Here is a 14,850-nt window from a genome sequence, read left to right on the forward strand (position 1 = left end):
TGATCCAGCTAATTTGCTCTGAAGGAACGAGACATTGACTTTCCTTCACCTTCCTTTTTAACCTTTCTGATCCCATTGGTCTCATTGTAATCCAGCGTCTATTAGTCCTCCCTCACCTGTCAGTGAGTTTCTTCAGCGCCCTCTCGATGTTCATTCGGTGTCCCACGCGTGTCACTCCGAGATCCAAGAAGTCGTCCTTAGTGAGTGAAGGCAGATGTGATCCGTCGATCTCGTTGTCTATAAAACGCTCCCTGTGTTCGCCCAGGTTCAGATACGCCAGCCAGTCTGCAACGTCGTATTTGGTCCAGTAGGGCAACGGCTTCACCGCGAATGGTTTGGCTGGCGGAGGCGGGGTGAGCTGGGGGTAGTTAAGGCAAGTGGGGCTGGGGGGCAAGTGTATGGGGGAGGAGGCGCTGGAGAGAAAATGGGTGGGAGACAGAGAGCGGGAGACAAGGAGGGGGTTTTGACTTGGGATGCCAGATGGAGAGAAAAGAGGAGGTGTTGAAGTCTTGTAGGTGTCTCCCAGAGGGAGGCCAGGAGACGGAGGAGTGAGGGGTCCAGGAAAGTCAAACGGGTTGTTGTAGACCGGTGTTGTGGGGAGTATGGGGAGTGAGGAAGGTCTGGGAGGGGCGGGGTTTGGTTGTTCTGTGTTATAGATGAGAGGGCTCGGAGCGCGGCGCCGAGATACTGAAGACTGCATCTCCTTGGTGGGACTGCACTGGAAATCAAAACTCTTGCGAAACTTGGACCGATGCTTTGGAGACGTCGGGTACGGGCAGTAGGTCGGGGAGCGGGGAGAGTGGGAGTGAACCGGAGAGGAAGGCATCTGCGGGGAAGGGGACCGGGTCCAATTGCGCTGGACTGGTACTTGAGGGGAAGGGGAAACGGAGGGCGTTGCCGATAGGTTGGGCGTCATGATTTGACAGTGCTGTGGCGAAGAGGTGGGTAACGGCGAGGTGGAGCGTCCAGTAGGTGGACTATGAAACACGTCAGAGTAGTCTGCAGAGTACCTGAAAAACACAAAAATGTTTTTCACCAGTGAATTTTATATGCTAACAAACTCTGCTTAAAAAAGGTTTTAATAATAAAAAACAAACACACCTGTGAATGGTGGGTGACTTTGGAGAGTGGCTCCAGTCGTCCATGCTCTTCATGCCGCCCATGTGTTGCAGCTTGGAGCTCAATTCATTGATGATGCTGGCCTTCACGCCCGAAAGAGGCGAGTGCAGCCTGCGGCCCTCCAACACCATCGCACCTCTCTGCACGACATCAACCTGTCCGTGCACCTCGACCTCACCCCAGCCCACTGACCGCGAGTCCACAGGCCTCTCTAAACAGGCAGTCAGCGCCGGGCCAAAGCCGTCCAGTTTACGCCTCCTTTCATCTAAGAGAGCTCCTTCTATCCTAGCATCCTCAAGATTGTTTTGTCTCTGCAACTGCAACGGAGCAGGGTTGGTGCTGTTCTGCCTGCGAAGTGCTACAGACTGAATCTTCCCTCCCCCCTCCTTGTAATGAGTCATCTTTGGAAACACAGGGTTTTCCATTTTGGCATTATGCACCTCAAAAGTCTGTCCACCTGAGAAGGTTGAAGAAGAATCCTGATGTTCACCGCTTTTCTCTCCTCCTCCGATCCCTCCCCTCTCTCCCCTCAGCCCGCCCAGTCCTAGCATTTCTAAATGGTGGTCGCTGCTGCTGTGACTGTCCAACTCCTCGATCCCAGAATCCACCACGCCATCTTGCCAGTCTCCGCTCTTGGGTATAATCGTGTGATGACCGTAGTCGACAACTTTCCCCCCGGTGCTGAGGCCGACCCTGGGCCCGGCCATGCTCATGCTGTAGTCAGAGGACACAGGCGATGTCGTGGTGGTAGAGGGGGCAGCAGTGGTTGTCATGGTTGTGGTAGCATAAGACATGGTGGTGGTGAGGGCAGCTGTACCTCTATCCTGGGCTGGGATGTGGCCAATGACTAACGGGTCATTGGGGCTGCTATAATAGTGATGAGAATGGGACATGGGCTGGGATCTGTGCAGTGACGTCGGAGGTAAAGCAGCTACAGAGGTGGTGGTTGAGGAAGAGGGAAATATCTGTGGGGGTGGATAGGATGGAGAGAACGCCGACTGTGTGAGATTGGCTACCTCACTGTCGTAGGAGGTAAGGCTGGAGGTCGCAGAGTCACCACCTTGTGAAGAGGATTGGGGGATATTTGATGGCTTAGCAGATGGAGGAGGTAGTGGGGGAGGTGGAGCAACAGCCTGCTGCTGACTTGGGTGTTGATGCCTCTGAGAGAACCCTTGACCTCGCTCATTCTTACCGTTGGCAAACTGTAATGGTGGAGGTAAGGGATCTGCAAATACAAACTCGTCATCGGCGTCTATTGAGGGAGCTGGCGGAGGGAGAACCATCAGTCCCAGACCTCCACCCACCCCTGATCTGACATCTGCCATAGCTTCATCTGTCTGTGCTGGGGCTGTGGGGACAGTGTACTGAGGAATGTAGCTGGTGTTGGGGGCGTTGTCCATCTGCAGAAAGGAAGGTCTTCGGGGTGCTGGTTGAGCCGGTGGTGGAGGAGGAGGATGCATGGATGGAGCACGTCTGCTGTCGTACATCTCCTTTTCTCTCTCCCTGGGACTCTGCGGGTAATACTGGTTTGAATATTGAGTGGTTCTGTCCTCTGAGAAGCGAACTCTGAGACCTTCTCTGGGCGGTCCTCCTTCTTTTTCCCTCTCCATCCGCTCGCCACCTCCACCTCCCAAACGTAATATCCGTGGTGACTGTGGTCGACTCAGAGATGCAGGTGAGGTGGTGGTGGAGCTTAAGTGGAGAGACACTGGGGAAGTGTAGGCCGATTGTGTAGGGGTAGCAAACAGGGAGGGAGCTGGGGTCTGAACAGGAGAGGGGAACGCTCCTACTGTGGACATCTGCCGACCAAAGTGTCTGTCCTCCCTACGTGTCCTGCGGTCGTCTTTTAAGGCCCTTTCTCTCGCAGCCAGGGCTAAGCCAAGTGGGGATGAAGGGTCTAGAACTTTCCCTGTAAGCGGATGGATGAAGGTAGTAGCTGGTTGGGAGCCATGTATTGTGGGAGCGGATTTGGGTTGTCCGTCCTGATCGAGGACAGGGGAGGAATATTCAGGCAGGCCAAATGCTGGGGGCATGCTGCTGGAATAGTTGACATAGCTGTCTCCAGAAAACATGCCCTCGTCTATAGACTTCGACGGTCGCAGTCGAGGCGTGGGTACTTCCATCTGTGAGCTCTGCAAAGGCTGAATTCTTGTCCCTTGTGCTCCTCCTCCTCCTCCGTCTCCTGTTCCTCCTCCTGCCTCTCCTTGAATATCTTCCTCAGATGATAGGAAGAAAGAGGCACTCTTTCTTCTCATATCTCGAAAGCGTTCTCTTTCCCTGCGCGCCCCTCCTGCCCCTCCAAACCCTGTGCCAAAATTTGACGTGTAAACCAAGTTTTCAAGGTTTTGCTGTGAGGAAGCGGAAGGAGCAGCTGTTGATGCAGGAAAAGAAGGTGTAGGGGCCTGAGGTGGCGAGGATGTAAGTGGCGAGGGTAGACTGGTGTTGGGGCTGTCTGGGGTTGCATCTGCTGAGGTTTGCTCTTCTACATCCTGGGAAGTCTCAGCATCCACGCTGCTCCCTTGGCTGCTTCGGCCACTGCTACTGGTTGAGGGTGCTTTGACAATGATGGTTGGGATGGGGATTGAGCTTTTCTCTTTGGCACCACCTCCTTTCCCTCTGTGCTGTCGCAGCCCATCTTCTACTTTTGACTGCTTCATCAAAGCTCCTCGTCCACCCCTTCTGGCAGCCCCCCTGCTAACCCCTCCACCCTGCTCCCGGTTGGCCATCTGCGCTTGGTGTTGTGGGGCTTGTTGCGCCTTAGGCTTAGCACTTGTCGGCGGTGTGGCACTGCTATAGCCTCTCCTTAGCCCTCCCATCTTGCCACCACCTCTACGTGGTGCATCTGGCTCTCTGGCACACAGTCCCTCTGATTGTCTCCTGAGGGTGGAGACCATGATCTGCTGGTTCATCATAGCAGGTCCTCCCCTCTCCCAGCCAGCTTGAGTAGGATGCCCTGGCTGGGAGTGGGGCTGATAGTGGGCTTGAGACACAGGGGGGATGGGCATAGCAGGCCCTCTTACAGGATGAGGCCCTGCAGATAAAGGTGGCTCTGGAGCAGATGTGTTGGGGGGTGGGGGGATTTCCTCTGGCCCTGGCACCGACAAGCTCCGAGCCAACTTCATAGCAGGTGGGTGGAGGTACTGCCGCTCCTCCTCTGTTACACCTGACCACACAGACACAGGCAGTTACAAACATATACTGAGCAATGATAAACTTCCATGATTCATTCATTCATATTTTTTTATTCCGATCATGGGTTACATACATACATTACATTTCTCGTTTCCTTTTTTTTCTACACCATGAAAGGAAAGGAGCAGGATGATAATTGCAGTTACCAATAGATTTTTGACGCATCATGACTGCGTGCTGAGGTCCATGGCCTGGCTGAAAGTGAGCTTGGTTGTAGCCAAAACCTGGTCCTTGTTGCGCTGTGCTCACAGACGACTGTTGCTCATAGGGTTGCTTCAAGTGTTGAATTCCAAAGGAAGGAAAAAAAAGAAGAGGAATCATTTACTCAAATATAATAATGATAAAAAAATGCTGATGCTGTTAAAATTACATTGATTTAGAGTAAAATGCACTACAGTAGAGTAATAGTGTATCAGGCAGACAGAGCATAGCTGCATAGACACAACCTTAACAAATGTTTTCATGTGGGTGGTCTATTGTCGATCACTTTCTCTAAAGCACAGTGAAGGGTAGACAACACTGAACTGAAAACTGAGCAGTTTCATAGATAGGAGTCCTTTTTAAATAGCATTAGTCACTTTCTTGAAACTAAATATGTGCTGGATCCTTAGCAGTGGAGAGACTTCGTCTGGTGCTGGTGAAGTACTGTGAGGGAGGTCCACGGATGTACAGTGTTTGTTAATGGAAGCGATCACAGGACGTTATCATTAAGACGCTAACTAGAACCATTTGTTACCTATTCCCAACAGTACCTCATTGGAGACATTGGGAACAATGCTCCTGCTCCGGTCCCTCTTCCCCCCATGACCTCTCTGGCCCTGGTTGTCTGGTGTAATGGTGTGCTGGGCAGCGGCTAATATTTCATCCAGTTTGTCTAAAACAAAAGCCAAACACAAAAGAGGAGGATATCAGTGAGTCCACTTTGTCCCCTCAAGGTATAAAAAACACTGGCCCCCGTTTAGACTTGGTATTGACACGATTGCCCTTAGTGATGTGACTGCATCGAGTAGAACTAAACAAAAGTCCTTTGGCAACATGTGATAAGATCTGGTGTCCCTGCACTGCACTCAAATGCACACATCTGTTCACAAGAAGAAGAAAATTATATTTATGACGGTGCAGATGTGATGACAAACATGCTCGTGAGCTACTTGCGCTGCTGTAGCATGAATACGATATTAACTCATAAAAAAAAACTGCGGGTGAGAGGTGGTCAGTCTCCAATGTGTCCTCAAACTTCCTATTGTGCAACTGCAAAGAAGCAGGGTCAGTGCCACAATGATGCATTCAAAACTAATTGGGAGCGTTCAGACCTGTACTTAGCGTAATCTGGCCGCGATCACTCAGGACTGATGTTAATACCAGGTCTGAAGGGTCTGAGCAATTGATTTCTTACTTAGTGCCATCTGATAGACTGTCCTCTTCTTATCAGGACCCTGAGACGACTCATAGTCTATTAAAAGAAAAAAAAAAAAAAAAAAAAAAGAGAGAGAAAATGGAAAGAGCATCAAACAGGCTGAATTTTAATTAAAGCTCGGGGGCTGATGGTTGCAGTGATAAAGGTGATAAGGATATTCACCTGCTTTCTTTTTCCATGGAGATGCAGCTGTTACAGTAGCATGCATAATTTGGGAAACAGAAATTAAGTGTGATAGGAATTTGCTGTGCGGTGATGTGTACTAAGCAGATGAACGGATGGAATACATACTCCGACACATGTGAGGGTGTGAACGCTGGTGTGATGGGGAGGGAAGGTGATGGAGACAGAAATGACAATGAGCGCACACAAATCTATGATTGTCCCACCTTTGTCCACTGTGTGCAGCACATGTGATGGAGAAAAAGAAATGAAAACAAAGATGAACTTGTGATTGATGGGATTGTAATTTCTTTCAACACATCTTTTCTCCATCATAACAAAAAAAATGGTTTCCCCAATTAACCATTACTGGTGGAAAAGAAAGCACCCACACTTAAATCATTTTCTTGGCTTTCTGCATCAACTTGGTTAATATTTAATGCCATGTTTCCCCATAGTGCCACAATACTGAAGCTAATAGCCCACCAAAAAGAAGCTTCTTTTCAACGTGTCCTCCCCCACACCCAAACTATTTGGGGGACATAAATTTAATTTAGTTTGTCTCCAGATCCTTGCTCCTTTTTATTTTATTCTCAAGTTTCAGTTTTTTTGTCTCCTTTATCGCCTTACCCATGTCTTCCAGCTCTGATGTCATCGACTTGGAGCGGAGGGCGATGGCAGGAGGAGTCAGTCTTTTAGTCTGCTGCGGAGCTGCCAAGGGAGGTAAGCCAAATGCAGACTTAATGTTTAGTATTCTTGTATACACGTGCAGACAGCCACAATGCAGAAGGGCTTTCAGGGTGATGTAAACATGGCATCAGCTGTATTGTTACAGAATAGAAACAACGTGAGAAAATCACCCTCACCCCTCTTCCGGGTGGTGTCCTCCAGCTCAGGGTTTCGAGCCACCATCACAACTTTCACCATGAGGTTGTTGCCGCCCTGTCGGATCATGTTGACCACCTGCCGGTGGCCAACCTTCACCACATTCTGGCCGTTCACCTGGAAGACAACAGACACACGGAGGAGAAGTGAACGTGGAACAAGCCGACGCATTGCACTGCTTTCCATCTAAATGATGTGACCAGTGGTATGTGTTTGGCATAAGTTTCTATTCAGGCAGCAACACAGCTACAAAGATTTGGACAGATGCATCGTTGAGTCATACTTATTTGAATACCAGTGAGCTGTTTGTGTGACAGCGTGCGTTATGGAAGACTACCCATAAGTATGTTTGTATAAGTGTGTAATCTCTTAAAAAATTTAAATAGTTTTTGTAGCCTTCCATTAAGGCCCTTTAATCGAAGGCCCTTGATTAAGGATTTATGTAGACCACCATCTTGTGTTTGGAATCTTCAAGCGACTCCACCCAATCCACAATGAAGAAGAAGGAAAAGAAGAGAAAGAGGGAGAGAGGAAAGGGATGGGTGAGTGGTAATGATGGCAAGAGTGTTTTTAGAGATGCAAAAGGTTTAGTGTAAATAAATGTGGCTTCTTGCTGAAGGACAAAGTACAAAAAATCAGGACCTTAGATTTTTGTGTAAATGCCTGATTTTCTCACCTCAATGAGGAAATCCCCCATCCTCAGGCCCACTCTCCACGCCACACCCCCTTCATCAACAGACTCCAAGTACTGCAGCGCTGGAAACGCTGGCGTTGGAGTGAACTCCTCTATGGGAGTCTGGGCTGAGGAGGATGAGACAAAAAAAAACAACAACAAGCATGAGTGGACAGAGCTAACAAGAACACGGGTTTGAAAATTTGAGAGGGGAAAGACAAGTGAGAGAGAAAAGAAACGGCGTATGAAAGTAAAGAAATCTACAGAGACTGAGAAATATGTGATGAATCATGTGTGAGAAACTCACCTTTGGCTCCTCTGAGCACAAAGCCAAAGCCCTCATTGTCTTTCTTCTGTAAAAGCACTGTCTTTTCCTTAATAATGTAGTCACTAAGAGGGAGTGAGGAGAGAGGAGAAGAGGAAGGTAAAACAGAGTTGGAGTAAGATGCGTAGAAACCGAGCGAATTGGAGAGGAAGGGAGCTCTATGCTCTCTATGGCAACATACAGGTGGCACTGTCATGCAAAACAAAACATTTTCTGACGATGGAACACAGTTACACTGACCGACATTATGAAGTAACACTGCAGCAAAGGATAATTTAGCTGAAGAATGTCACACAAAAAGCAGTAGTGCACAAAAAAGGGGTTGATGGTAGGGTCACAATGAGAGGAAATGCACATGATATATGATATACATGCCATATGATGAACTAATCCAGTTCGAGGCGACGCTGACACTGGGCTAAGGGGGAAAAGCGCATTAGAAAAAATGTGCACATACACTTCACTGATAATGGAAAACTCCAAATGCACCCAAATCGCCGCATTAGCTCTCACCGCCTCTGGCAGCCTTTGCAAGGACGCCGCTTTACTCCCGAGCAGCAATACCGGCCACACATGACACTTCAAATTACGCACAAGAACAAAAAAAAAAAGTTGTGCAGGCCTCAAATATCCCACCACAAACAGCTCCTCTCGCTCAAAGACTGCAAACTGTGAGGGGAGAAATCATGAGCACACACAATGTGATGCGGTCCTGTGTTGTGAGACAGTTGGAGTTGCATATATCGACTGGTCCGGTAAACTCCTCCACTATTCCATTACCATGATGACTGTGACTTTTGGCCAAACTGCTTTACAATGCTTCCTCTAATGTGGGACTGTTTTAAATGGACTCCGCACACATACGGCCACATCTCATGACTCATTTTTCTGAACTTGATTTTCTAACAACGTTAATTCACCCAGGTTCAGTTCTCCTCAAATGTAACTGACCAGGCCACTCATTCTCTGGGTTCAGTTAGAGTGTCAATTTCAAAGAATTGCCTTTATTTACAGTGATGGCTTGACTCTAGTAACAATGCTGTACACTCAAGGACATCATTTACTGTTGGAAGAACACCCCCCCCCCCATGTTAAGTGGGACTTTTGGGATTGATGAGTAGCAAATATACAGTAATTTAAATTTAAATATGTCAAGCACCACTTACTCTCAATCCGGATATAAATATAAATACTGCCTACTTTTCAGACAGATAAACCCAAAGGCAGTGGTGCCAACTTGAACCTAAATGTAAATTCAACACGACCTCTTGATTGGCAGCTTGGCACCTCGATGATAACTCAGGCTTTAAACCACTTATTGAAAAATCAGTGTATCGTTTAAAAGTGCCAATATGTTATTTTTAAGTTTTTTGGCTTTCTGGCACAAAAGCCGTTCCAATTAATTTTGCCTCTGCCACTGAAACCAAACCAAATTATTTCACTGGCACTAAATTGACAATGACAGTGGAAAACAATTAAAACAGTGTCTCTTACAGGGCAGACACAGTCGCCGTTTTTATCTATTAAAGTTTGGTTGTGGAATCACGGAGGTACGGCAGAGTCATGAACATTGTCCTGAAGATCCAGACTTTCGACACCAAGCCGTAACTTTAGCACTGAACAGACGATCGCTAGTTTCCCCTACTGAGGTCCATCCCTCGTGTGTTCTCCATCAATGTTACTGTTTCGCCAACGCACAGCCGCCTTCCAGCCATCTGCTCCTCACACCTCATTCCTTTTTCTCTCACCCTGTCCTCCATCATGCTTTTCCCTTTCTGAAGATCAAAGTAACATTGAGTGGGTGGTACGGATCCTTCAGGGTTCGTCATCCGTCCACTTCCACAAAAGGAGGGAAACCATGACCGACCATTGCTCCTCCAGGTGATTCTGAGGTGCACATTGCTGACACTTGCACACCTGGTTTAGCTCATCAGCCGCCACCACAGAGATCACTAGGGCTTAATTAGAGCCACGAAAAGTGCAAATGTCCCCGGTTTATGGCTTTACTTAGTTAGGACGCTGTGTCTTTCAACTAGCTGCATTAGAGCTGTAAGCCTACTCGAGTTGTTATGTACCCTCCTGAGTCATCCTCTCTTCTGTCTACAATTACTGAGGGAAAAAAAGCAACTTTTTAACCATTCACCTGCTGAATGTACATGAAGATTACACAGGGGGGGGGAAAATACCCACACGGCCCGCCTCAAGTGACAGATGTGGCAGTGGACGCAGAGACAGATGAACTGTACATAATACACAGATACCGTTCATGTACAGCAGAAAATACTGACATATACACTCATATGTGGAGACCACACATACATTATTTAGTGTATATAGTCCCAGGCACACAAATGCAAATTCATGCACACACACACACACACACAGACATGCACAGAAATGACAGGTATCTCCAAAAAACTGACATATTGCACACTTGACATTCATCTCTGTGGACAATCAGAATAGCACATTATTTGAATGACACAGTGGCATGAGGAAATAAAACAAATATGGGATGTGACAGGGAAGGGAAGAGGGATAAACGGCGAAGGGCTGGTGAATGAAAAATATCTACTTAAAGAAATCATGACTCAAAGAGAATGAAATACACCCACACTGTCTGACTGAAACGCATCAATATGTGCTCCCTTTCATGCACGGACACACACACATTTACAGGCAAAGACACAGAAATAATAATAAAAAAAAATGCTGCAGAGTCTCCATTCAATAGCCACTTCCGTCTCCACAGATATACACATGCATGAAAACACAAATTTAAGACACACACTCGCACACACGCACAGACAGAATAGATAGCTTATTAATCTGTCTTTGAAAAGGCACGGCCTCTCAATAGCATCATCTACCTCTCCCCTCTCTCCATTGTCCTCTCCTCACATCCATAGCCAGCCAATGAATGAGGAAACAGCCGCTACCTGTAAATGAACCACACGCTCCTGTTTCTGGGGCCCAGTGACGGCCACGAAGAAGAGAGGGAGAGAGAGAAATCTCTCTCTCCGCATCCCCCCATTGCCATGTCCCCCCCTCCTCTATCTCGCACGCTCTCCATCACCTCCTCCTCCCTCCTCCCTCCTCCCTCCTCTTCCTCCCACCTCCCTCCTCCCTCCTCATGGTCTTCTAGCGAGAGCTGAGCCGGAGAGAGCCGCGAGAGTGGAGGAGAGGGAGCGGAGCAAGAGAGGTGGGGAACGAGAGAAGGAGAGAGAGAGAGGGAGAGAGAACATGATGCTCTGCAACCCCGCATACATCAGACAAGACGAAGACAATGAGAAACAAAGACAGATAGATGGAGGGAGAGAGATAGAGAGAGGGGAAGAGAATACCAGCGATTATCAGGGAGAGTGTGTATTGTATGGTGTGTGCTGGTGGACGACAGGAAGAGGGTTTGGTTGCAAAGTACGGGAGATGGAGAGCTGAATGTGCGGGGGATGGGTTATAAATGTAAAGCGACTGAGAGGAAACAGAGACAGCATTTGCTCATTCACTGACCGCTCTATCACAGATACACAAACACACACACACACCTGCCAACTTTCGTCCCACCCCCCCTTTTTCTCATCTAAACCAGAACTGTCATCACCATACGGACTAACAAACACCACCGCTCTCTCCATTTCCCTCTGAAACAGTAATTGACATTCTCCCAAATGCCGAGCAGCAGGGGGGAGGGACGAACACACGCGCTCGGGATCACCTTGCTCTTAACCGAGCACCCACTTCACCACAGCGCTGCAATTATGCTTAACCAACTTAACACAGGTAACACAACTACGACGGCACAACTGCAGCTGCTCTGAAAGACAGCAAGGGCTGTGCAGCCTGTGCAGTGCACGGCTGACACCAGCTCCACTGTGTGAGAGGCTGCAGAAACCGGGTGGCAAACCGGTAAGTCCGTCTCATTAGCCACGGCGGTTTAAGCAATGTTTGGTGTTTCTGCCTCCTCATGACTCATCAGGAGACGGGGGTGTTTTAAACACACGGCCATATTAACATTTCAGCGAACAAACTCGAGACCTGAGCCGCAGCTTTCCACAGATGTCACCGAGGGCGAGGAAGGAACCACACACCTCTGTCTCTCGTGACAACAACCTTGTGTTCCGCGCAGCACGAGGAGGAGAGGGAGGAATGTGGACGGGAGCGAGCGACAAGTGTGTTTGTGTGGGGGAGCCAAAAGAGGCAGAGCTGAACATGACATGGCTGCTCTTTGTGTTATCAGCACTGACGTAAAACAATAGAGAACGCCGTTCAGGATCAGCACAAAACACACACACATTTGTCAGTTTAATGCAACTGAGGTTGAAGTTGATTGTTCACTAGCAAGTGAGACACAGGCTGCAGCCAATCAGGTTTTACACTTAGTTATCATTAATTCACCACATGAGGATACTGACATAATCATGGTGCAACGTCCAGATAGTTAACACTGAAACCTTATGAGGAGGAACACATTTTATTAGAATTATATATTACACGATTAAAGCTATTTGCATGGGAGCCATAAATTGTATTTATTAAAATCGGTTATTCTCGTTAAATAGGACTTTTAGCCATTAGGCAAGGGCCATCATGTTTCTACAGCAGCGTAAAGGTTGCTGCAGATGAATGACGAACGTCTCTGCCCACGTAAACCTTTACATAGGCCGATGAAGAGGCAGGAGGAAAGTGGAGATGATCAGATGTCACTTATTCTCACACACGAGACCTTCAGTTTTAAGCTTTTCAGACAACTTATTTATTTTTACCTGGGACCATCGGTGCCGTCGTAGGCTCCGACAGTGACGTTGCGGAAGAGCTTCCTCTTGGCTTTCTCGCTGCGCGACTCTGCGAGGCACAGAAACATATGCTCCCGTCAAACTTCACCTTCTGTCGTGACACCGCCTCTGCCTGTTTGTTAGAAGTCTTTCCAGCACTGACACTAAAATTAATCAAATGCATTTACACCACATTTTTTGTGGCGTCTTCAGCTCGATGTTACAATGACTTGGAGATGCTTTTATTAAACCTGTGCGTGCTATTGTATATAATCACTGTAAGTCTTGTCAACGTTTCATCCAAAATATGTTATTCATTTCTGCCTTTCGGTGTAGAAATGCACAAACAATACAAGAAACAAATGTCAAATCAAACTTAACTAACTATAAATCCCTTATAAAACAGCTTATACATTATGAAATTTTCAAAATAAAATGTGAAGTTCCGTCTTACCTGACCGATTGTCTTTGTTGTGAGCAGCTACCTCTTCCACACAGTCTGAAGGAAACCAGCCCGTGCGTCCTTTCACCGTTCCCTCCCAGTATCCACCTTCACCCACACTTAACACTGAGAGAGGTGGACAAACACACAGAGAGTTTAAGAGAGGGTGAAAGATGTGTGATGACTGGATGCCGGGACTTCTCATTTCTTGTCCCTTAAGTGTGTCTCCTTTCCTTGTTGTTGGTCTTTTAGATCTACTGGTAAAGTAGAGAACATTAACCCTTTAAAATGGCCAGGAAATGTCCAGTGAGTAAGTGCTTTTGTAAGTGCATTTTTCCGGAATTACTTTCAATATCTGGCAGTTATTTACAATTTACTGCATGATAAAGTAGTGTATTAACAATTTAATATGAATAAAAACTAAAAGTTTTATTGAAAAAACACTGCAGTTTTACCAGAATACCAGATTTCACGTGTTAAATTTGAAATTTGAACAAAACATATTTAAAATAAAATTTGTTTGAGTTTTTGTCTCAATGTTCAAAAACAGACCAAAACTCTTTTCTCTCTGGTGACAAAGACGCTGATTCTCCGGCTTCCTGCAACAGCACGGGTGAAATTACCATAATAAATTGTAATTACGGTAATGCAAAGTCTGCGATACGCTCTGTGTTAAAGGGTTACAGTATTTATCTGAAAATAACACCATTTGTTCTGTGGATGACCTGCCTTATATTCCAGTGTGTGTGGTTTGGCTCCATCTTACCTTTAACTTTATCTCCTTTGCTGAGAGACAGCTCTCTGTCTCCGCTGGCTGAGTGGGCACGAGTGGCCACATACACTCGCCCTGGCACCGCACTGTACATACGCTTTATCTGACCTCCACCGCTGCTGCCCGCAGAGGTCGCGCTACAGAGAGAGAGAGACAGAGACAGAGACAGAGACGGAAAGAATGTCTCTTACAAAAGTCATAAAAAGCATAAAAGCTGGTGTGGAAAAACAAAGCGAGATGACATACTGCTCGTCAGGCCACATCAGAGACAGTCGGCAGTTGAGTCACGCTGATCAGTCATAGCAACACGGAGAATTCATGTTGCAGCTGTGTATTTACTAAGCGTCTCACATTTAATGATAACATTTCTTACACAGCCAGGGCTCGCCTGTGCTGCGCTGTAAGCACATTCTGTACAAACGTTGCCTTGTTTATGTCCGAGTTGTGATCATTGTTATCTCACCGTGTGGACTTTATTTTATTTATTATTTTTTCCAGGCTGCAAGTAATCTCTTCCACATCTCCCTTCCCTTGCACAGAGTTTACTGATACCACACCTAAAATATGTGGCATTCTTGCAGTTAAAGATAGTGCACATGGTATTCTTACCGAGACACAAATAGCAACATATCTGCATATAAATGATGATGATGGGTTTAGATTAGTTGGGTCGTGGTCTGACATTCTGGTTAGAAGAAGAACCCACCACATGCTGCATCATCATCCCAATAGACTGGACATAGCCGCCCCCCCCCCCCCCCCCCCCAAGTTTGAAAAGTGAAACCCAGGCAGTAGTGCTGGCGCTAAATACACCAGACTCCTCTGTTAAATATTGAGATTTTAGACATTTCCCTGGTAATTGTTGGAGATTAACCCATGTTTTTAGGTTTGTTAAATCTTTTTAACTGATTGTTCGGGTTGATTCTTGTGTCGGACGTCTCATCCTGTGATGGCACAGTCTATGCGAGGTCACACATAGTACCTACACAGCGCGCTTGGAACCTCACCAGAGCAGCTACTAAAAAAAAGTACCCGGTACAAGGTGGTATGCTAGTGAAAATGCTACTTAACCGTGCCGTGGCGAGTCGAGT

The 14,850-nt window shown here is 47.1% G+C and overlaps 1 protein-coding gene across 3 annotated transcripts in view; it reads right to left on the reverse strand.

Moving 5' to 3' along the window:
- LOC131448177 (SH3 and multiple ankyrin repeat domains protein 1-like) overlaps positions 1-14,850 on the reverse strand; it is a 46,164-nt gene that overhangs the window by 837 nt on the left and 30,477 nt on the right. For 2 of the 3 annotated variants that reach the window (XM_058620342.1, XM_058620344.1), the window contains 12 exons: positions 13,754-13,896; positions 13,000-13,113; positions 12,537-12,615; positions 7,756-7,838; positions 7,452-7,576; positions 6,757-6,892; positions 6,521-6,601; positions 5,708-5,764; positions 5,064-5,185; positions 4,458-4,584; positions 1,102-4,282; positions 117-1,010 (listed from right to left, as the gene is read on the reverse strand). In XM_058620342.1, the coding sequence (XP_058476325.1) occupies positions 117-1,010; positions 1,102-4,282; positions 4,458-4,584; positions 5,064-5,185; positions 5,708-5,764; positions 6,521-6,601; positions 6,757-6,892; positions 7,452-7,576; positions 7,756-7,838; positions 12,537-12,615; positions 13,000-13,113; positions 13,754-13,896 (5,142 nt within the window). The remainder of the gene's footprint in view (positions 1-116; positions 1,011-1,101; positions 4,283-4,457; positions 4,585-5,063; positions 5,186-5,707; positions 5,765-6,520; positions 6,602-6,756; positions 6,893-7,451; positions 7,577-7,755; positions 7,839-12,536; positions 12,616-12,999; positions 13,114-13,753; positions 13,897-14,850) is intronic. The other variant, XM_058620343.1, reaches the window with a different exon arrangement.

This window comes from Solea solea, chromosome 21, assembly GCF_958295425.1.
Source record: "Solea solea chromosome 21, fSolSol10.1, whole genome shotgun sequence".
NCBI classification, from domain to species: domain Eukaryota; kingdom Metazoa; phylum Chordata; class Actinopteri; order Pleuronectiformes; family Soleidae; genus Solea; species Solea solea.